This window comes from Schistocerca serialis, chromosome 7 (genome assembly GCF_023864345.2).
Source record: "Schistocerca serialis cubense isolate TAMUIC-IGC-003099 chromosome 7, iqSchSeri2.2, whole genome shotgun sequence".
Taxonomy (NCBI): domain Eukaryota; kingdom Metazoa; phylum Arthropoda; class Insecta; order Orthoptera; family Acrididae; genus Schistocerca; species Schistocerca serialis.
This window is the reverse complement of record NC_064644.1, coordinates 177,035,622-177,058,351: the sequence shown is the minus strand read 5'-3', so window position 1 is coordinate 177,058,351 and position 22,730 is coordinate 177,035,622. Positions and strand designations below refer to the sequence as shown.

The 22,730-nt window shown below is 39.2% G+C and overlaps 1 protein-coding gene across 2 annotated transcripts in view; it reads right to left on the bottom strand.

Annotated features, from left to right (window-relative positions):
- Positions 1–22,730, bottom strand: part of LOC126413340 (S-phase kinase-associated protein 2-like) — a 191,114-nt gene that overhangs the window by 41,869 nt on the left and 126,515 nt on the right. The window contains exons 8-9 of one of the 2 annotated variants that reach the window (XM_050083250.1): positions 12,867–13,052; positions 9,742–9,921 (exon numbers count right to left, since the gene is read on the bottom strand). In XM_050083250.1, the coding sequence (XP_049939207.1) occupies positions 9,742–9,921; positions 12,867–13,052 (366 nt within the window). The remainder of the gene's footprint in view (positions 1–9,741; positions 9,922–12,866; positions 13,053–22,730) is intronic. The other variant, XM_050083251.1, reaches the window with a different exon arrangement.

The following is a 22,730-nucleotide window of genomic DNA, read 5'->3' as shown; positions in this document are numbered from 1 at the left end:
ACTGAATAATTTATTCGCACACATGTTTCCATATTTTATATGTTTTTCATGATGATATTAATCTGAAAAAAAAAATGGACAATACACAGTGTTAGCTTACAAACACAAGATTTAACTATCCCAGTTTTGGCAGACAAAGGGATGAAAAGGTGCCAAGACTATTTGTCCAACATCCACCTAAATTAAGAAGAGTATTGATAGACTTCAAAACATTTTTAGTAATGAAAAAGGTTGTTTGATCATGATTTAGATGTTTGTGATTTAACAGAATAAAAAATGGAATTGCAAAAACTAGTCTCTTTTTGGTAACTTATTTTGTTTCTACTTTGAGTTTCTCTGACGTCTTCAAAGTACACTGATATTGGTAATACATTTTCAATATTCGAGTACTATTTAATGAATATGACAGAAAAGTCAAATGTTTAGATTACAGTTATACTGGAACTGTACTGAGCACTGGAATGTGGCAACTGAAATCTGAATTAACTACAAGGCTAACTCACTAACAGTAAATTCAAGAATTGTAAAGCATAAATAACAATGTCCATATGCAGTGCAATTATTAATCCTCAAAAAAATTCATTTTAATGATTATTTTTATTGTTGGGGAGTATCATCAAGTGTGTTCATCATTTAGACTGCATTGTTCATAGTCAGAGTAACTGGACTGAATAAATAAAGCAAGCTAAACATTGTGAGACATGACAGAAAATAGTTAGGTGGTACTAACAACATTTTGATTATGTTCTGCTGATGGATTTAACATCTTCTGTAGCACTACAATGATTTGGCATTGTGTAATACATCTAGATCTGTACTTCACAAGCCATCTTAAACTGTACAGTTGGAGGTGCCTTGTCTACTAGTGACACTTTCCCATTTCCCTGTTCCAGTTGTGAATGATTCACGGGAAGAAAGATTGTTGGTAAGCCTCTGTGTGAGCTCGAATCTCTCTGATTTTACGATCATGGTCTTTTTGAGAGATATCTGTATGAGGAAGCAATATATTTGTTGACCCTTCTAGGAATGTACACTCTCAGAACCTTAATAGTAATCCACATGATGATGCAGAATGTCTCTCTTACAGTGTCTACCACTGGAGTTGGTTGAGCCTCATCGCAACACTTTCACAGTTATTAAATAAACCTACATTCCATTAGAACTACTGACAGCCTTGGGAGAGCCAGTCCTGACAAAATTCTAGCATGTGGTCAGCAAGATGTACGAGACAGGCGAAATACCCTCAGACTTCAAGAAGAATATAATAATCCCAATCCCAAAGAAAGCAGGTGTTGACAGGTGTGAAAATTACCGAACTATCAGTTTACTGTATGATTACATGATGATGGCGTCCTCCTGGGTAAAATATTCCGGAGGTAAAATAGTCTCCCATTCGGATCTCCGGGCGGGGACTACTCAAGAGGAGACTTAGAGAAAGCTTTTGACAATGTTGACTGGAATACTCTCTTTCAAATTCTAAAGGTGGCAGGGGTAAAATACAGGGAGCGAAAGGCTATTTACAATTTCTACAGAAACCAGATGGCAGTTATAAGAGTCGAGGGACATGAAAGGGAAGCAGTGGTTGGGAAGGGAGTAAGACAGGGTTGTAGCCTCTCCCCGATGTTGTTCAATCTGTATATTGAGCAAACAGTAAAGGAAACAAAAGAAAAATTCGGAGTAGGTATTAAAATTCATGGAGAAGAAATAAAAACTTTGAGGTTCGCCGATGACATTGTAATTCTGTCAGAGACAGCAAAGGACTTGGAAGAGCAGTTGAACGGAATGGACAGTGTCTTGAAAGGAGTGTATAAGATGAACATGAACAAAAGCAAAACAAGGATAATGGAATGTAGTCAAATTAAGTCGGGTGATGCTGAGGGAATTAGATTAGGAAATAAGACACTTAAAGTAGTAAAGAAGTTTTGCTATTTGGGGAGCAAAATAACTGATGTTGGTCGAAGTAGAGAGGATATAAAATGTAGACTGGCAATTGCAAGAAAAGCATTTCTGAAGAAGAGAAATCTGTTAACATTTAATATAGAGTTAAGTGTTAGGAAGTCTTTTCTGAAAATATTTGTGTGGAGCATAGCCATTTATGGAAGTGGAACATGGATGATAAACAGTTTATATGAACAGAGAATAGAAGCATTCAAAATATGGTGTTACAGAAGAATGCTGAAGATCAGATGGGTGGATCACTTAACTAAGGAGGAGGTATTGAATAGAATCGGGAAGAAGAGGAGCTTGTGGCACAACTTGACTAGAAGAAGGGATCGGTTGGTAGGACATGTTCTGAGAAATCAAGGGATCACCAAATTTAGTATTTGTGGGCAGCGTGGAGGGTAAAAACCGTAGGACACCAAGAGATGAATACACTAAGCAGATTCAGAAGGATGTTGGCTGCAGTAGGTACTGGGAGATGATGAAGCTTGCACAGGATAGAGTAGCATGGAGAGCTGCATCAAACCAGTCTCAGGACTGAAGACCACAACAACAACAAATAAACCTGTAATGAAATTCACTGCTCATCTTAGGATTGATAGAGAACATCCAGCCTAGTGTGAATACCATACAGATGAGCAATATTAAATACACTATGTGATCAAAAGTATCCGGACACCCCCAAAAACATACGTTTTTCATATTAGGATCATTGTGCTGCCACCTACTGCCAGGTACTCCATATCAGCGACCTCAGTAGTCATTAGACATCATGAGGGAGCAGAATGGGGCACTCCGCAGAACTCATGGACTTCAAATGTCGTCAGGTGATTGGGTGTCACTTGTGTCATATGTCTGTATGTGATATTTCCACACTCTTATAAACATCCCTAGGTCCACTGCTTCTGATGTGATAGTGAAGTGGAAACTTGAAGGGACACGTACTGCACAAAAGCGTACAGGCCGACCTTGTTTGATGACTGACAGAGACTGCCGACAGTTGAAGAGGGTCATCATGTGTGATAGACAAACATCTATCCAGATCATTACACAGGAATTCGAATCTGCATAAGGATCCACTGCAAGTACTATGACATTTAGGCGGGAGGTGAGAAAACGGATTTCATGGTCGAGTGGCTGCTCATAAGCCACACATCATGCCTGTAAATGCCAAATACGCCTCGCTTGGTGTAAAGAGGGTAAACACTGGACGATTGAAGAGTGTAAAAATGTTGTGTGGAGTGACAAATCACGGTACACAATGTGGTGATCCAATGGCAGGGTGTGGGTATGACGAATGCCCAGCGAACGTCATCTGCCAGAGAGTGTAGGAGGTGATGGTGCTATTGTGTGGTCGTGTTTTTCATGGAGGGGGGTTGCACCCCTCATTGTTTTGTGTGGCACTATCACAGCACAGGCCTACATTGATGTTTTAAGCAACTTCTTGTTTCCTACTGCTAAAGAGCAATTTGCAGATGGTGATTGCATCTTTCAGCATGATTGAGCACCTGTTCATAATGCACAGCCTCTGGCAGAGTGGTTACACAACAATAACATCTCTGTAATGGACTGGCCTGCACAGAGTCCTGACCTGAATCTTATAGAACATCTTTGGGATGTTTTGAAATGTCGACTTCATGCCAGACCTCACCGACTGACATCGATACCTCTCCTCAGGGCAGCACTCCAAGAAGAATGGCCTGCCATTCCCCAAGAAACCTTCCAGCACCTGATTGAACATCTGCCTGCAAGAGTGGAAGCTGTCATCAAAGCTAAGGGTGGCTGACACCATACTGAATTCCAGCATTATCAATGGGGATATGCCACGAACTTGTAAGTCATTTTCACCCAGGTGTCCGGATACTTTTCATCACATACCGTATGTCAAATGAAGGTTTTGTAGGCTATCTCCTTTGTGAGTAGGCTACATTGCCTGAGGGTTCTTCCAATGAATATGTATGGCCTGTACCTTAGCTGTGATCAGTTTTATGTGGTCATTCCATTTCAAATTGCTCCATATGCATGCTCATGATATTTTATGGATGTGACAGCTTACAGTGGTAGTCTACAAATTGTGTAATCTAAAAAATTATGGGTCTTCCACCTATTTATGCCCAACACATTACATTTTTTATGTTGAGGGTCAATTACCAATCCCTGCACCAAGTGTCGATCATATGCAGGTCTTCCTGCATTTTGCTACAGTTTTGTAATGTTGTGACCTCTCTGTACGCAACAGCATCATCTATGAAAACCCTCAAGAAACTTCTGATGTTATCCTCTAGATCATTTATACTGTATATATATGTGAAAAGTATTGGTCCTGTAACATTCCCATTAGGTATGGCAGAAGTTACTTTCCCTTCGAAGATTTCTCTCTGTTCAAAATTAAAAGCTATGTCCTGTTTGCTAGAAACTCTTCAATTGAATCATACATGTACTCTGATATTTTGTACACTCGTATTTCGTTCATTAGGCAGCAATGTGGAACTTTACCAAATGCCTTCCAGAAGTCAAGGCATGTGGCATGAATCTGAACACTGGTACCTTCTAGTTTCTGGGGCTTGCAGATGAATAGAGCAGGCTGTGTTTGACTTGACTGTTGTTTCTGGAACCCACGTTGTTTCCTACAGAGGAAATTCTTGGTCTCCAGAATGTCATAATGCACAAGCATAAAACATGTTTCAAAATTCTACAACATACTCATGTAAGAGATTTTGGCCCATAGTTTTGTGCATCTGTTTGAGAGGCTATCTTCAAAAAAGGAATGTAGTGCACCTTTTTCCAATCATCAGGAACACTTCACTCCTAGAGTGATCTGTGGTGCACAGCTGCTAGAAGACAAGCTAATTCATTTGTATACTCTGTGTAGAATCATACTGGTATCCTATTAGGTCCAGTGGCCTCTCCTCTGTTGAGTGATTTCAGTCGCTTTTTTATCCAATGGTCACTTATTTCAATATCTGTTGTTTTGATGTTCATGCAACAATTTAAAGAAGGAACTACAGAGTGCTCTTTCTCAGTGAAACAGTTTTGGAAAATGATATTTACTATTTTGGCCTTCTCTGCGTCATCTCCTGCTTTAATGCCATTATGGTCACAATGTCTGGATAGATGGCTTCGATCCATTACTGGTCAACATAAAACCCAATGTTCTTAGGACTTTCTGTTATGTTGGTAGGTACCATTTCCCTTTTGAATTTATGAAAGCTTCACACATTGCTCTCCTTAAGCTAATTTGGCTGTATTTAGTTTTTGTCTGTAAGGCTTTGGCTATGTTTGAATTTGCAGTGAACCTCTTTGCTTACATAGCAATTTTCTAACAAGGCTGTCAAACCACAGTGTATCTTTACATTCTTCACAACTCAAAACATATCTGTATAAAGTGTATTGTACAACACTCTTAGACTTTGTCCACTGATGCTCAATATTGTCAAACCTGGAGATGAAATTCTCATTTTGATCACCCCGGAAATTTGAAATCTGTTTCTTGTTGCACTTGCCAAGCAGAAATATCTTCCTGCTTTCTTTACATTCCTATTTACAGCTATATTCAATGATTCTGTAATGGTCCTATGATCACAGATTCCCTGTTCTACACTAAATGAGTCAAAAAATTCGGGTTTTTTGCGAGCCATTTCTCTGACTAGCTGCTTGAGGCAATATTTGGATAAGGCTTTTAGAACAACGTCACATGATTCTCTGTCATTACTAACTCTGTTAGTCGCTTGACTTTTCCAGTGTTTAGGTAGTAAATTGAAATCTCCAAGATGACCAGCAAATTTATAAGAAATATTTCCAAGTTTCTGACACTACTGTTCGTGAGCATCAGACAATGATGTTTTATCTACCTTTTAAAATTTATCTTTATCCAAATTACGGCACTTTGTATCTGTACTAAGCTCACTAGATATATTATTAATAGCTACAAACTTACCTCTACACCAGCATTCAACTTTTCCTTGCAAAATACTTTAAAATCAGAATTTTGTTGCTATTAACATCTGGTTTCAGACAGGTTTCTGTCCCTAACAGAACGCGGATATTGTTACCAGGCAAGAATAGTTCTGGTATCTTCTCATAGATGCTGTAGCAGCCGACTAATACTGGGCGGTTATACTGAAAGTGACAGTGCTCCAAGTGCTGCAGTGCAGGCTGTGTACATCACAAGATGCTGGAATAATGTAGGTACGTTCATTAATTGGTCCACTCACAGAGTATGCTGAAAAAAATAATAGTTTCACTTTCTGCTGTCAGGTGAAAATATGGTACTCAGTCGTAATGTCATATGTTTCCTGTATTGATGTCAGTGTGCTGTTTGTCATTTGGTGATTCATGCTGATTTCTTTCATGAAGTGACTGTTGGTGTAGAGGGTTAAGAAAGTTGAATTTCTCTGTATGAAATGTAATGGCTTTTGAGAAGAAAGACAGTGAACTGCTGGTAAAGTTGTTTTATCACAATAACAGAAATAGCAGTGCTTCATTGCGGGAATATTGGTGACAGAAACAGCTGTGAAGAGGTACCACGTCAATAAATCGCTAAAGAATGTGATCAAGAAATATTAAGAAACAGGTGAGTTAGGTGGTGCAACAGTGAGAGGGAGATGGCCCATTACCATGGCAGAGATGCACTTGTGTAGCTACAGCCATTCAAGCAGAACATGCCTCAAATTCTGCAGGCAGTGCTTAGGCTATGGTACGAGAATTCTCTCTCCCTTGATAAACTGTTCAGAAGATTTTGTGGTGCATTTTACACTGGTATTCCTACAAGATTCAGAACGGGCACCAAACGAAGAACCACAATAGGCTACAACATATGGACTTTTCCCTTCATTTTTTAGCATGCATGATGATATGTGGCCTGGGAATATTCTTTCGACACAAGAGGCACATTTTACTCTACATGGTGCCACAAATACACAGAACTGTCATATATGGGGTTCTGCTCCACCACATATTGTGCAGTAACATACACTCACTCAGCTTATGTGACTGTGTTGCGAGGTTTCACAAGCTCCTTCATTCACAATCCGTTTTTCTTTTCGGAGATGGCACTTTACAGACATGTTAGATGTCCAGTGACATCTGTACATTATAAGGATCACCTTGTGAAACACGTGATTCCAGTTTTGCAAGAATACATCTGTGTCCACACCATTATTTTCAAGCAACATTGGGCAACACCACATGTCGCTTGTTAGATGAAAGATTTGCTTTGAGAGACCTTCAGCAACGACTTCATCATTTCCAGACAATTTCAAGATGTGTGGCCTTCCAGATCACCCAACCTAAAGTCATGTTACTTATGATTGTGGGTATATCTGAAAGACTGTGACTATCAGGGATGTAACTGAAGAACAGAATATGACAACATATTGCTCTGCTTACACCGGATATGCTGTGAGAAAATGTTGATCATGCTGTGATAAGGACGCAGGATATCGCTGAGTCGAGAGACCATATTGAACACACGTTTTAGTTTGTGACCATATCCTAATAAAAGTGCCAGAGCCACTGTTATCATGTGCTTGATCATCCCCCCCCCCCCCTCCCCCTCCCTTCTCCACCCACATCACATGTTGACTGCTTACAGTGGCATATTTTCAGCTAGTGGCAGTGAATGTGAATGGAACCTTTTTTCCCCGGCAAATACGTCAATTAATGAACATACCTACGATGTTTCAGCATCCTGTAGTGTATACAAGCTACGCTGCAGCACTCAGAACACCGCCAGTTTAATTACAACCACAGCAGTATATTAACAGTTTCCTTCTTTGCCATATCATGATGACTGATATTCTTTTCAATTAATTGGGAAAATATTCTTCCATGTCTGAAATCAAGCCTCTATCTTAAAAAAATCACATGTTTACTCCACTAGCCTTGTAGCCATTTTCTGCATGTAGTGCATGTCTGTTCTACTAAGGCAGGTACTACAGTTCTCCATCAAACAGCAGAGGTTGAAGAAGCTGCATCACAGACTGTCAAAATCATCTGCGTCCCTGGTTTAACCCTTTCACTTGGCTCCAAACCAGAGGACCAAGATCAATTCTGGGAATGATGTTGCGGAACAGTAGCTCTGTTTCCACACTGCAAGTGAGACTGCTTGTCTTTACAAAGCAGACAGCCACTTGTACGACCTGAGAATGGTCTCTGAATCCAGGTGGCAGGCATCATTCGTAACAACATGAGGCATGATTAGCAGATGGGTGCACCATGTGCACTCTACTGCTGCCGACATTGCAACATCACACCTCAGACGTAACCCATAGTAAGCAAACAGAGTGGACAATGGCCTTCTTTCCTGACCTGCCAGGTATTTCCCTATGCTGAGCTCCCATTGACAAATCCCACCCTCTGCACTTGTTTGAACCTTTCATGAAGATTAGCTCCTATAGCTCATACCTATTTTTAAGGCACGGGGGGGACTGCTGTGAGGCCAGTATCCACTATCACATTCAGCACAGAGATTTCCAAACCTGCCACTGTTAACCATTCACCACCAGGTATGTGTCGACCGGCCAGGATGTGCAAATCACAAGGTGCGGTGACATCCATGATTCCAGGTGACACTATATGCTCTAGAGATGCCAAAACATTTGTCTCAGGTCTAGGAACGAAAAATGATTTAAAAATTGGAAAAGTTAGTTTGGGGTTAGTAACAACGGAAATTTATAACTGTATCATGATTTGCAGTGCTGAGAATTCTGTTTCGAGTGGTCCACAAACGGTAAGTAAGTCACAAGAATGAACACAGTGACTGCGAAAGCATGATCCATAAAGAGTGAAAGTGAGAAATAGTTTTTCCTGGCTGACCATCAGGAAGCGAGATGGGGATGGTAGAAGAAATACTACAATAATGAGATTGAAATTTACTGTAAATGTAAAAGGTGGCAGGATCCAGTTGACATGGGCATAGCTGTACCTCAGTTTAATAGTAGTTCCATGAGTGACAGATGAGTCACACCTACCATTAAATATCAATCAGCACTGTAATCACTATGTGGAATACATTTCGATAGACCATCAGCATCAGTGCACTTCAGAAGCTGATGATACTTGAGTACAGTCATTTACTATTTTATCACTTTTTTCTGTCCCAATTCTTAATGGATCTAACATCTCTCTTGCCCTTACTCTATACTTACTTCTCATTCTCACCTTATAATCTCTGCACAGAAGCTAGCACACTGTTTGCAAAACAGAGGTGGTTAGCACTGGACTCATGTTCGGGAGAATGGCTGTTCAAACTTGTGTCCAGCCATCCTCATTTAGATTTTCTGTGATTTCCCTAAATCATTTCTGGAAAATGCAGGGATGGTTCCTTTGAAAGGGCACAGCTGACTTCCTTCCCCATTCTTTGCTAATCCAATGCAACCAATGACCTTGCTGTTTGATCCCCTCTGCCTGAATCACTCAACCAACCAACCAACCAGTGCTTGCAAACATACTATCTCTGACTTCTTGGTCTCTGACGACTTCCCCTTCATCTTTACCTACCTTTGTCCTTATGGGGCCTACTCATCTTGAGACTGGAGTGAGCTGCCCTTCATTTCAACTTTCCCCAACCTATTATTCTCTTCTCCTCACAGAAGGAACTATTATTTCTAAGAGCTAGGTCATACATCACTTTTCCTTTTGTATGTATCTATTGGCAGTACTACATGTTTTGCCTCCAATAAGTAAGTCTTGGCCAGCAATTCTCAAATGAATTTTCCTTTATACAACTATCTATTTATACATAACTACTCAACACAATCAGGTTAAACTGTAACGTAGAACAATATCTTTTCCACTGACCTTTTCAAATGCACAAGTTTGTAAATGTCCTTGAATGCTTCATCTGTTAGCCCATAACAACCAAACAGCCGAAGCCATCGTACTTGTGGGCATCCATGAATCAAGGAAATTAGACCAATATCATCTAATGCCCAGCTGTTTGACAAGTCAACATGCTGCAGTTGCGAAAGACCTCCATACCTGGTAATAAAGTGAGGGTTACATATTTTACAGATTCCCTCCCAAATAGGAGTTGTTGGTGACAGGTTCTAACACAAATATGGAGCAGTTGCATATGATGATCTACAATAAATGTAAATATAGGTTCATTTCTTTGGAAATCAAAGGCAGGAGAAAAAAAGGGGTAATAAACTGGGAGGAAAATGTTCCTTATAAGTGAAGGGAGATGACAGCTACCGTACTGCCAGAAGGACAGCAACTAAAAGATGGATACTGTAGTTCTGTTAACACATACAGTTGTTGCATGTGATAAACAATAAAAAGTAATTCTAACATAAGAAGAATAATAACATGAAAAGTAAAACATTTTCCAGTTCATAACAGAGTTGGTACAGCAACCAGTGGGTATGATATGAAGAAACAAAAAGTCTTGTTTGCAATGTCAAAAATTTTATATTGTATTCCAATGCGCTACGGTCGCAGGTTTGAATCCTGCCTCGGGCATGGATGTGTGTGATGTCCTTAGGTTAGTTAGGTTTAAGTAGTTCTAAGTTCTAGGGGACTGATGACCTTAGAAGTTAAGTCCCATAGTGCTCAGAGCCATTTTTTTGTATTCCAATGAAGCATTTCAGCTTTATTTAGGGATCTTCAATTTGGCCTATGGAAGAAATACAGAATTTCATAATAGTTGCAGGACCCTGTTTAGTGAGATTGGATTAACAAGAAAATATAAAAGAACTTACTGATATTTGGTAGGGATGGGTACATGGGATGCAACACTTAAAATATCGCAGCAGGAGGAGGACGAGGAGATTAGTGTTTAATGTCCCATTGACAATGAGGTCCCTAGAGATGGAGTACTAGCTAAGATTAGGGATAGATGGGAAGTGAAATCAGCCATGCCCTTTCAAAGGAACCATCCTGGCATTTACCTGATATGATTTAGCAAAATTACGGAAAAGCTAAATCAGGATGGCCGGACGTGAGTTTGAACCGTTGTCCTTCTAAATGCGAGTCTATCCCAGGAGGTAAATGCCCTTTGTCAAAGCTTTAAAAATACTGTCTGATGCCCTATAAAATAGAGTAAAACAGAATATGACCAAAAGGAATTTTTAAAAAATATGTAACTGCTTTTTTCCTAAACTGACAACCCACAATAAAAATAAAAAGGAAGCAGCAGATTACCTTATTATGGCATGTGATGCAAACCAATGCAAACCAAATGGGATCAGGTCTACAGTAAATCTTTACATCATGAAGATGCTGGAGGTGTAGTGCATATTCTGGCTGCACACACCATACTGAATATGAAAACATACAAGGCCCTAAGACTAGTGCCCATAGATCTTGGCAGATGTCGCCCGCAGGCTGTAAGTTACGACAGTGTTCCTCTATTACACTCAAAAAGGAAAAAGAAGCTTAACATTACGGAAGAAAAGGAAATCGATAAACACAAACGCCAAAACAGACAGGCAGCTCCTAAATGATCAGGTGACTGGAAGGTACTGAGCGCATTGTGACACTATGAGATCATTGTTTAATGTTAATAACTAAGCCCTGGATGCTTTGTAATTGAATCATGCCACCTACTACACATTCCAGGAGGTTATCTTTTTAATGTTTACTGATTTTTACTTTTACTTTTTCACTCATTGTGTGGTCTATATTATACACACATTGTGGCATTTGGCTGTGCTCTTGCACCGCTGTAACTCTACATTTTCAACAAGAAGGTTCATTATTCCCTGGAAGTGGGATTTTCAATACTGATTCTTGCTATCAGCTTTTGCACTGACGGACTTCTGTCTTTAAAAAGAGACCATCTAATTAACAATGACAGTGTTTAACGTTGGTGTGACTACGTATTATGTTTTTTGTTTGCATTTGCATTTACCAGGATCCCATCAAAGTGTATTTCATGACTAACATGCTGCACTTGCTTCGCATCCAGACATAACATTGACACTGTTCTTCAGTAGTGACAGGTAGCTAGCATGACATGATCTTGTACATCAAAGGGAGTTGGGAGGGGCATAGATTCTGGTTTTAGGAAGAGCTGGGTATGCACAATGTTAGCTGTAATACTACTTGGGTTAATCAAAATTGGTATTCGGAGCTACCCTATGTACTTTTATGCTTTCCCATTATAGCACTGTATTGTTTATATACTTTAGTTTTTAATTTTTACTAACCCTGATTATTCTGGATATTAATGTAAGCATTTTATCAGCAATTTTTAGAAACCAGTAATTTATAATGACTGTTATAGGCTGTTGTTATGACAAGATGTGGCAACTGAACAGTATCATAGCTCACATCCTGCAGGCACCACCTGCCGAGAGCTGTGGGGGCTAGTCTTAGTGGTCTTGTATGTTTTCATATCCAGAGTGATGTGTACAGCCAGAATATGCAATACATCTCTGGCATGTTTACGATGTAAGGATTTGCTATAGGCATGATCCCATTTGGTTGCACAGAACTGCGCGGCATGCTGCCATTAGGTAATTTCTTATTTCTACTGTGAATTGTCGATTTAGGGACAAAGTACGTTACATATTTTCTAAAAATACCTTATGGTTATCTTCTCTTACAACTCTTTTATAGGACATTGTACAGTACTTTAAGGCTTTGACAAGAGGCATTTTCCTGCCAGGATACTCTATGCACGGTATCCCATGTACAATTCCTACAAAATATCAGTCAAGTTCTTTAATGTTTTCTTGATAATCAAATCTCACTACATGGGATCACATCACTGTTATAAAATTTTTCAATTCTTCATATACCAATCTGAAGATGCCTAAAGAAAGGTGAAACATGTCATTGGGAAATAAAAAATTTTAACATTGCAACAAATATTACTTGTTTCTTCATACCAAGAAAAGTAACAATTTACAGAAAATATCTGTGTAGATTACTGTGCATAAATAACAAACAACAACATACAAACACATAAGCAACATTACCTAAATGCCTCCCCAATAGCTCCTTCTGGGCACTCTTTCACACACTGTATCTCTAGCCAATTCAGTCTGCTGAGCTCCCCGAGTGAACGGAATGCTTGAAAACTCTCCTCGTGTCTCACATTATACTCTTGCAGTTGAAGAAATTTAACCGATTTCCAGCAGGCAAGTAGGTCTGGGAGTACACACCTACAAAGAAATTAATTTCATTTAAGTCACCTTTTTTCAGAAGAATTCCATAGGTATTTTGTTGAATACTCTGGTTTTTTACTCTGAAGATCTGGTGTGAAACTATGGCTCCGAAAAGACTAGCCAAATTTGCATGAGACCAAACTTCAGGAAAGGAATGAAAATATGAGGAAAATAGAAAGACTTGATAGTTACCATTTTTCACTTTCGACTGAAATACCGAACAGAGCATGTTAGTAGTCACTAGCAAACTGCCACTATGTTTTTCAAATTACCCAGAATTGAAAAAGCATCCAAGCCATATTATCACCAAACAGTGTTTACCATCAAAACTGTATGAAAATATGTATGAGTTCATAGGCGAAGTAACATTGTTAAACTGTTCGCTTTGATCCGGTACCCATTACACATGTCGTACAAATGGAGATGATATTTTAATTACTGACGACGCCTTTTGGCATAATTGTTTCATTATTCTCCAGTGCATGATGTAATTTTAGAAATGTACTTCTGATGAAGGTATATTTATATGTACCGAAACCTTGGTCAAGAATTTAATAAAAACAAAAATTCTATCCTGCAACTGTTTTTGGCTGCCATCCTTTATTGTGAAGAATTTTAACAGTTGCTGCTGCAGCCATGTTTAAAATCTTGATGTATGAAAATAGCTGAAAGTTTGTTAATGTAATCCACTTGACAACCAGAGATGACAATTTGGTATCCCAGCCAGAATCACAGACTTCAGAGAGTACATCAGAGCAGCTGGAGCTATCTTTGATACCGGAAGTGCACCCTCACCACTGGTAGTACCACTTCCCCCTATGGTGGGCTGAACCTCTGTAGAATATCCACCTCCAGAAGTGAAGAAACAACGCGAATCTGCAATTTGCTTGTGTCTCAGTAATGTCGACATTTATTTGGACTCGGTTACATTAGTAACTATTTCAACCAGACTCTGATTTGGTATCTTGTTTTATGAGTGATTCATTTTAGCTAGCAACAGACTTGTGTTTAGATTGTAGTTCATGTGTCTTATAAAGTTTAGTATGCAACTTCTAGCTGGTAGGAAACCTACTTTGATCGGAAATTTTGTGCAGTAGCAACCTCTCATCCAGTTTCGCCAGTGTCAGAAAGCAAGTTTACTATCGTACCTTGACTGTGTAAGTGATTTATGTCATCTGTGGAGAAAACGTGATTCCATGTTTCATAACTCTTAATAGTCAACAGTGGTATGCCAATACACTGCAGTATTCCCCACTAAATATATGTTTGTATTCTGATTCACATACATTATCTCGAATCTCTGAACTGCTACATCTTGTGAAGATACGATTACAGGCTGATATACGTTTTTTCCCTCTTACTATATTTTCTTTTACTTCTTTCCTGCTTTATCTTTGTCATACACTGAAAAGTTTATTTTAGAATGAGTTTTGTAAATTTAATTCTTGGGATGATTATGTTTCTGTTTACTGCCATTTTCAATTATTATTGTGTTGTATACTTTCTTATTTGTTAACATTTAATTTGAATTCATTTTCTATGGACAGACTAATATGAAACTGTGATTTTGTAGAAAACTGCAAATCGATGTAATCAAAGTTTTTGAAAGTGTTATGTGAAGCAAGGTGTACGAGCAATGCAGAATCAAACTGATATGTCAAAAGAGATGGCATCAACAAAGAGTCGGGGGTGAGAAGGAGAGTGGAGGTGATTGTCGTGTCACTTATGTACTGTTACACAATGTGTTTTTGGCCTGTGAACTGGTTGGACAGTACTACATTTACAATCTCAGTGTGTACAGTGATTAAACGACTGGGGAACTGTGTTTTAGCTCATTAAGCATAAAACTTTGTGGTGCATACCAGTAAGCTAAGTTCATGCTGTAAAGGTACTGTTTTTTATTGCAGCCAGCACAAACTATTTAGTGTGTAGCATGGATTGTGAAATCAAACAGAAAATATGGTAGTGCAATTACTTGTCTTATATTGATATAAAGAAGTCTTAACTGTGAATGTACAGTGTGCTGACTGCCGTGTTGTTGAAGTGATCACTTAGACATTTATGCATGGCACTCATTGCTCAGGTAAAACTGCTAATTAATGATTTACAGTACAATTCACTTTATTTATTTTTGTAGTGCAGATGAATGTACTGTGGAAATCACTGCACTGTGAGCATAAAGCATAAATCTGAAAACTGTGGCTACACTGTGTAACAAACATTACGACATCAGGTTACATCAAGTATTAATAGAAAGAAGCATATTTTATGTTAGTCATTGCTTGCAGATACACAGATTGGAATTAATTCTACAAATATCAAGTGTTCCTGCTAGATTCACAACAGGCACTAATTATCAAGGAGTTCAGCAATATGACAGCAATTATTGGATCACACACCCAAGAACCATGGACTAATGATGCGGATATCGACAGCCCGCCAGCAGCATCAGCAAAGTGGGAACTGCTTTGAAAAAACATGGGCTGAGAGATGCCACAAACTACATCATTCTAATCAGTGATGTAAAAACTCCTTATATAGGAACAATAATAATTTTTTGCCATTCATTTTACATAGTTGTAAATTGTTGTTTGCAATACTATTCAGCACTATTTTCAATAACATTCAGAATAGTAGTTCAACTAGGTTTCATTTGCTTAATTACTTCTTTCCATAACTATAGTAACTTTGTAAACCCATTAATTTTCAAGTCAGTCATTTTCACAACCAGTAGTTACTGATACAAATGAGATACGCATTAAACAGTTTTGATTTCTTTTCATTTGCTTTTAATTGCCAATGTTTGTTTATTTATTTAGTCTGTAAATGTTTACCTACATTTGTATGTTTTGTTGTTCCGCATTTGATCTCATGTGAAATGTTGTGGTCTGCCGATGAATTTTGCGCATTATGCATTAACCACCATTGCATTAGTACAGTGCTTCCCAACCTTTCTTAGATCATTACCCCTGAGTGCAATCAGACGTTAGCTAGTACCCTCATCCCCACTGCCATCTGTTGCCCCCCCTCCCTCCCACCCCCCTCCCTCCCAATCCCACACATTATCACCAACTTTAGCACCTAACTAAATTGTAGAATGAAAGACTTTTCTTGGAACACTTTTATTTTTAAAATGATGAAAGATGGATAATATTTTGTGTGTGTGTGTGTGTGTGTGTGTGTGTGTGTGTGTGTGTGCACGCACACAAGTTTGCGCGTGCAAGTGCATGCGTGTGAATGATGAAGGAATTCATGGTGCATCACAAGTGCTACCCACAACTCTTTCTCAGAAAAGAAAGCTAACTATTCACAGTGAGAAATACACTTGTTACAAAACACGCTTCCCCTGCATTTCTCCTCTCCTTTGCAGCACTTGCTTGACCTGCACAGTGCAACCCCATTTAAAGTCAAACAAGTTCAGATGTGTGCACTATACTTACTGTTCACAAATCACTTCATAGCTGCTCTTCTTACTTCTGAACCTGATGACTTCATGTTGTTAATGCTTTGTCTCTTAACCACTCTAATAATAATAATAAAACTATGTCCAGCACTATAATAGGCCCTATGTAGTTATTGCTGTGTCATGCTGTCAATTAATTCATTTATCTGTTTTGAAGCAAGTAATAAAGCAATTTCTGGATTACTGCAGATAATATCCACAACATGGAGAAGACATTTTTGTGAGATATTTAGCACTTGTTTTTGTGAGATGTTTAGCATTTGGTACATATATGTCTCACTTTTATCATCAGCAATGTACAGGACAAAGCACAACATCTGTGTAATGGGTGAACTATGTGAGGAACCTGTAACCTCCACCACATCAATGCTACTAACTGAGAAAACATAATTATTGATAACTTATATAATCAACATTAGGGACTTACAAAACTGTGATAATAGTAATGATCTTTTGAAAATAATTTAGTTTCACAACTGAAACAGAAATGAATTTTTTAGTTTTTACCTCTCAGAAAATTTCATTTTACCCCTCAGGGGGTAGTTTCTCCCAGGTTGGGAACCACTGCATTAATAGGTAGAAACACATCAGAAGTTGTTCACTTTGTTTAGGAGAATATTTTATCAGTGGTAATCTGTTTGATTTGAGTTAATGGATAATGTTATAGTTTCTGGGTAATTACTTGCATGTGTGAACATAATGTTCCACCAAGTTGAAGAGAGGTAGAGTATTTCTTGTTTTAATTTGTGCTGTCACCTTCCACGTCTCACACCCATAAAAGAGAACAGATTTTACATTTGAGTCAGAGATTTTAAGCTTTACCTTCATCAATATTTCACGAGATGTCCAAACTGGTCACAACTGAGCAAAGGCCCCTTTTGCCTTTTTGATCCTACTTTCGACGTCTTCTGCCGCCCCCTCCATTTTTGGAAACAATACTTCCCACATAACAATAGCTCTCCACCTTCTCAATCTCTTCTTCTTTCATGGCTAGTGCATTCTTGTTCTTACTGTTCATCCTACGCTCTTCAGTCTTAGCAATGTTTATTTTTAATCCAACTCTCTAAGCTTCTATTTCCAATTCCTTAAGCGTCTCACTCATATACTTGAAAGTCTGGGACAGAAGAGTCCACTGCATACCTCTCCATTTCTCTCAGGTTAAAACAAGAGTAAAAACCTTCATCACTAAATATTTTATGACTATACTGGGAGTACACTGGCTAAATGTTATCTCAAACCAAGAATTATGGCAACGCATCCAACAATGGAAAGCCGAGATAACCATAAAAGAAAGGAAATGAAGATGGATTGGACATGTCCTGAGAAGAGACCCGCAACATATTCCAAAGCAGGCTATAGAATGGAACCCACAAGGAGCAAGGAGGAGAGGCAGACCAAGGTTGACCTGGCGCAGGACTGTTGAAGCTGAGGTGGCAGCCGTTGGCCACTCCTGGAGTAACATCCAGAAGGTGTCAACGAACAGGGTCAGATGGAGAGCTCTAATAAGTGCCCTATGCTCCACATCGAACTAAAAGGAATGAAGTCAATAAGTCAAGAGTATTTCTGGTTCCAGTTACCTTAAAATTTCTGAGTGTGTTAGATTTAGAGGAGACGGATCAGAGTATTGTCAGTCTGAGCACTGGAACACGGCCGATTCCAGCACAGTCAATGTTTGAGGAGGTGCTGTTTTGGAAGATACAGCTACACTCTGTGATACCCTCTGATCCATTATTGTCACAACCTGTAATTTAGTTTTCTTGCTGGACTGTGCCAATGTAGCTCGGTTGACTGTGTTATCACCGCAGCTGTGCTCGTGCTACAATTGAAGAATCTTCAACCAGATTCTACCAATGAATAAGAAGTATCTTTTAATTCAATTTCTCCCTATAGTATTTCTCAAATGTACAGTAACTTTTCTCATTATGAATAACACATATGTATTATATTTCAAATTTACAATAACTTTTCTTGTTACACACAACATTTATCAGAGCACTGCCAGTAAATAAATGCCAAAGAGACTGGCATTAAACCAATGGCATTTATAACAGTTCTCCAGACAACATCCGTTATCCTGTGAAGTAATTTAGCATTGTCATGGCACATGCATTTTCTCCAAAGTGAGATGCCGACTCATGGAAGTTATACAAATGAGATGACAAACTGTAGATGACATAAACCCACAAACAGCTTTCAATTCTTAACTACTAAATTATTATATGGTTACAACTACTGTGACCATCATTCATTGGCTAGATAGACATAGGGTTACACACCACTCTGGGGAGTGATATGTTACACCACAATGCATATTTGTGATTTGTTTGTAAGGATCATTCTGGATGAAGAATTCATGAACAGCAACACTCTTTTTCATGCTATAAATGTTTCCTTATGACACAGCTACTCTTCTTGGACCCCTCCCATTCTAACACTATCTTTATAAATCACAAGTCATTAATGCCCTGTCAAAACTGCCTGAGGCACCAAAATAATGTGGTCCAGGGCAGTGCTGAATCCCACCAATCCATTGTTAGAAGAGGTATTATCAATTTCTCAGGCATTTGTAATTACACAGACTGCCACGCAGCAATTACAGGAATTCATTATAGTCATTTGAAGAATGTAACTTTCAGAATAATCCTTCCAAAAGTTCACTGTCAATGGGCTTGAAGATTTCAGTGATGCACCATTATACTGCCAACAGAGGTGCTCCTATCTGTGCGGTGACTGCTCCCATGCAGCACAACTGTCCTTCTTCTCTGATCCCATGGTAGCAACAGGACCCAATTGCAGATATGAGTTCTATCAAAATTGTTTAAAGTGACATGAGCACTGATGTCAGAATGGGGGCAGATTGTGGCAGTATGTCACAGACACAAACAACTCTTTAAAGTTTTTCATTTTGCAAAGGATATGGAAATTAATATAGTATTACATTGCTAGGAGACTAGCACTATCTCAACATCCTAGACATTTCAAATTGTACTTCGCCTAGGCAACCAACCATTACCTCCCATGTAGACTCTGAGCCATGAGCAAACTAAAAACACAGTGATATACCACTGTTTCACTACACTAGTGTTCCTCCCTTTACCACATCACTTGTTTGGTGATGGACACAATCAAATTCCATTTGTAGGAGAAACAGCAGTTAACTCAGAATACAAAAAATATCACATTCACTTTCCATTATGGCTGGGAGTTACGCTACCATCAACAACAGTTTTTGTTTAGACAATGTCCAAGTTTTTGGGTTCAAAATTTCTAATACAGGTATCTAGTGAGACTGTGTTACAAAGTCACCACAGAAACCCACTTCTTACCAGTCTTGAAAACTTCCATCCATTCTTTCAGGTACTGCTAATACGATTCTTCCTGTACTATTGTACTCGCAAGATAACAGCAATTTTCATTTTTGTTGTCCTGATCCAGGTAATCACACTTGCAATACATTCCTTTTCTTGGGTAAGGAATGCATGAGCTCTTGTCAGGTTCCTCAACAAGCATTACAAACTTTAAGCAGAACGGCAATATCTCCATCATACATCTACAGTTGATAAACATTATTCGTGTCCCCTCTATTAATGAAACTATCACTGCTGCTTCCACCACTGTGTCAGACTAAATACTGCTGCGGCTTCTACAGTGACTGACCAGGAAAGCAGGGCAACGCCCTCACTGGTCTGCCTGCCACTGCCACTAGCAACAGTTGTTCTGCATCACAGCAGCTGTCGCCAACAACAGCACTGTTTAGTTTATTTCATCGATGGCCAGTGATGCAGTACTGATGGTCATAGCTGCCATCACCAGCAGCAGGCACAGTCCAGCCCTCAGCACCAGCATGCACAGTTGCTCCCACCATCATTATCACCACAGTTGACAGGGTCACACAATATTTTGTTGCAGCTGGTCAATTAACTGCAGTGCAAGGTCTTTATGGCTGTTAGGGTTGAGGTCAGACTCTAGGCCCTGAGTCACTTGTGCAATTAAAACATATATTTGTGGTAGCAGCTCACATGTGACAACAGAGGTGACACAGAGACAAGCCTTTTCTAAGGGTATTCCACCACTTGCACTGCCATTCACTCCACCAGTTGCACAGGTGGCACCTTACTAGTACCCATGTGAGGCACCTACTCTTCAACATCCTAGCTGCTATCACTAAAGGCCTATCATAGCTATGGCACTGCAATCACTGTCAGCTTGTTTCTGCAACAAGCAGTGTCATTTTTATACTGTGTTGGCTAAAGTTGACAGCAATGCCACTTCTCTGACAGTGGACACATCTCCCACTGCTGATACCAGCCTACTGACATAAATACCATAGTCAATGACACCAACACCACAGCCCTCCAGCTGTCTTCACTGCTACAGCACCTACAATTTAAAAATTCAAAAATCTAAGGACCCAGGACTGTTGCATCTCCTGCCATCACACACAGCTGGGATCTTGGCAGCACTGTCTGATACACCATATGCTGAGGATCTGGGTCTGCACTGTAGGCACTTTAAAGCGAGGAAATTGCGTTCCTGTTCAGTTACTGGTACCATGAAAGAGAGTCACATTTTGAACCTGAAGTGTTCTCTCACCAATGGGTTTTAAGCCATTCTGCAAATGGTGCGTGAAAACACAGGCAGTACCGACTTAGACACAGTCCAAGTTGGATCTGTTGTGCCTCAATTTTTGTGCAATGATATACTATGACTACACACAGGAATTAAACAGAAATTAAATGCAGAAGAATGCCACTCTTCTCTGGAACATATCGTTAGTGAGTCTGCTCCTTCAAGAGCCATCAATGGAAATTGGTTCTCTTCACGATGAACCTCATCCCAATTGCCCAGCAATGGCAGTGACCCAAGAAAACATTGATGCTGTGAGTAAAATGGTCAATGATGATCCACATCTCTCATTTTGACATTGAAGGGGCCCTAAACATTGGATGGACTGCAGCATAGACTATCATTCACGATCTTTTAGGTACAGCCAAGAAATGTGTCCACTGGGTGGCCCATTCACCGTCAGAAGCCCAAAAACACACAAGAATGGATTGGTGTCATTTTATACTTGAAAAATTTGGCAAAGTGAGGTCTAAAGACATTTACAATATTATCACAGATAACAAAATATGGGTGTACCATTATGGCCCCAAAACGAAGAGGCAGTCTTCAGCATGGCGCTTTACAAGTGACAAACCATCCATGAAAGTTTAGAGAAGTAGGAGCTATAGAAAGAAGATGGTGGCTACTTTCTTCAGCAATATGGGTCATTTCACCTCTGTGACCTCAGAGGACACACGTCACACAGCACAAGTATTCTCGCATCCACTCTATTCGTATGAGCTTGTCCCATGTCACTTCTTCCTGTTCCAAAAACTGAAGGACAAGACTTCATGGGCAATATTTTTCATCTCATGGTGGTGAATGATGGTGCTAACACAGCAGACAACAATGTTGTAAGTGACTCCCTTAAAGAAGCTTATGTAGATTCTTTTGAAAAATTGTAACAGATATAATGTAATAACATGTTATTCTCCATTTCTGCTAAAAACAAGTCACTCAACAGGAAAAATCAGGTCTCTTCCACCAAAAATTGTTATGCAATCTTTTCAAAACATTCAGGCAAAAAGCCTAGTAAAACCTTTGGCAACCAAGGCAGAGCACAATGGGAGCCAGTACACCACACTGAAAGGAGTATATCTCAGACCGCAACGTTCATGAAGTATGAGCCACTTATCACTCGAAAACTGGCCTACTGTAGTTTCATATGAAAAGAATGTATGGACATCTCATTACCCGTCCCTCGACAGGTGCTATCTTCTGTTGTCAATTTCTAGAATTATTTCGAAAGAAGCAGCAGCAAATGTAAGAGTTGCTCCAACTGACTGAGCCACTGTGTGCTTGCTTTGTTATGAGATTTGTGTGCATTTTCATTAGATTTGGCTGCCTGCTGTAATTCTGCTACAAATATGTCAGGTTTGTTGAGCGAGCAAGATGTTTTGGAAGCTACAGAGCAAGAATTCAATGATTCTGGATTGGAGGAAAAAATATCTGAAGAAGATTCAAACTCAGGTAAGCTGTAAATCTGCTCCAATTTTTTGGCACTAATATTGTTTCTACAGATACTGCTGCTGTAATTTCTATTTAGTTCTGTTTCATTTATTTTCATATTGCCTTTTTCACATACGAACTTAACTTAATGCTTGATA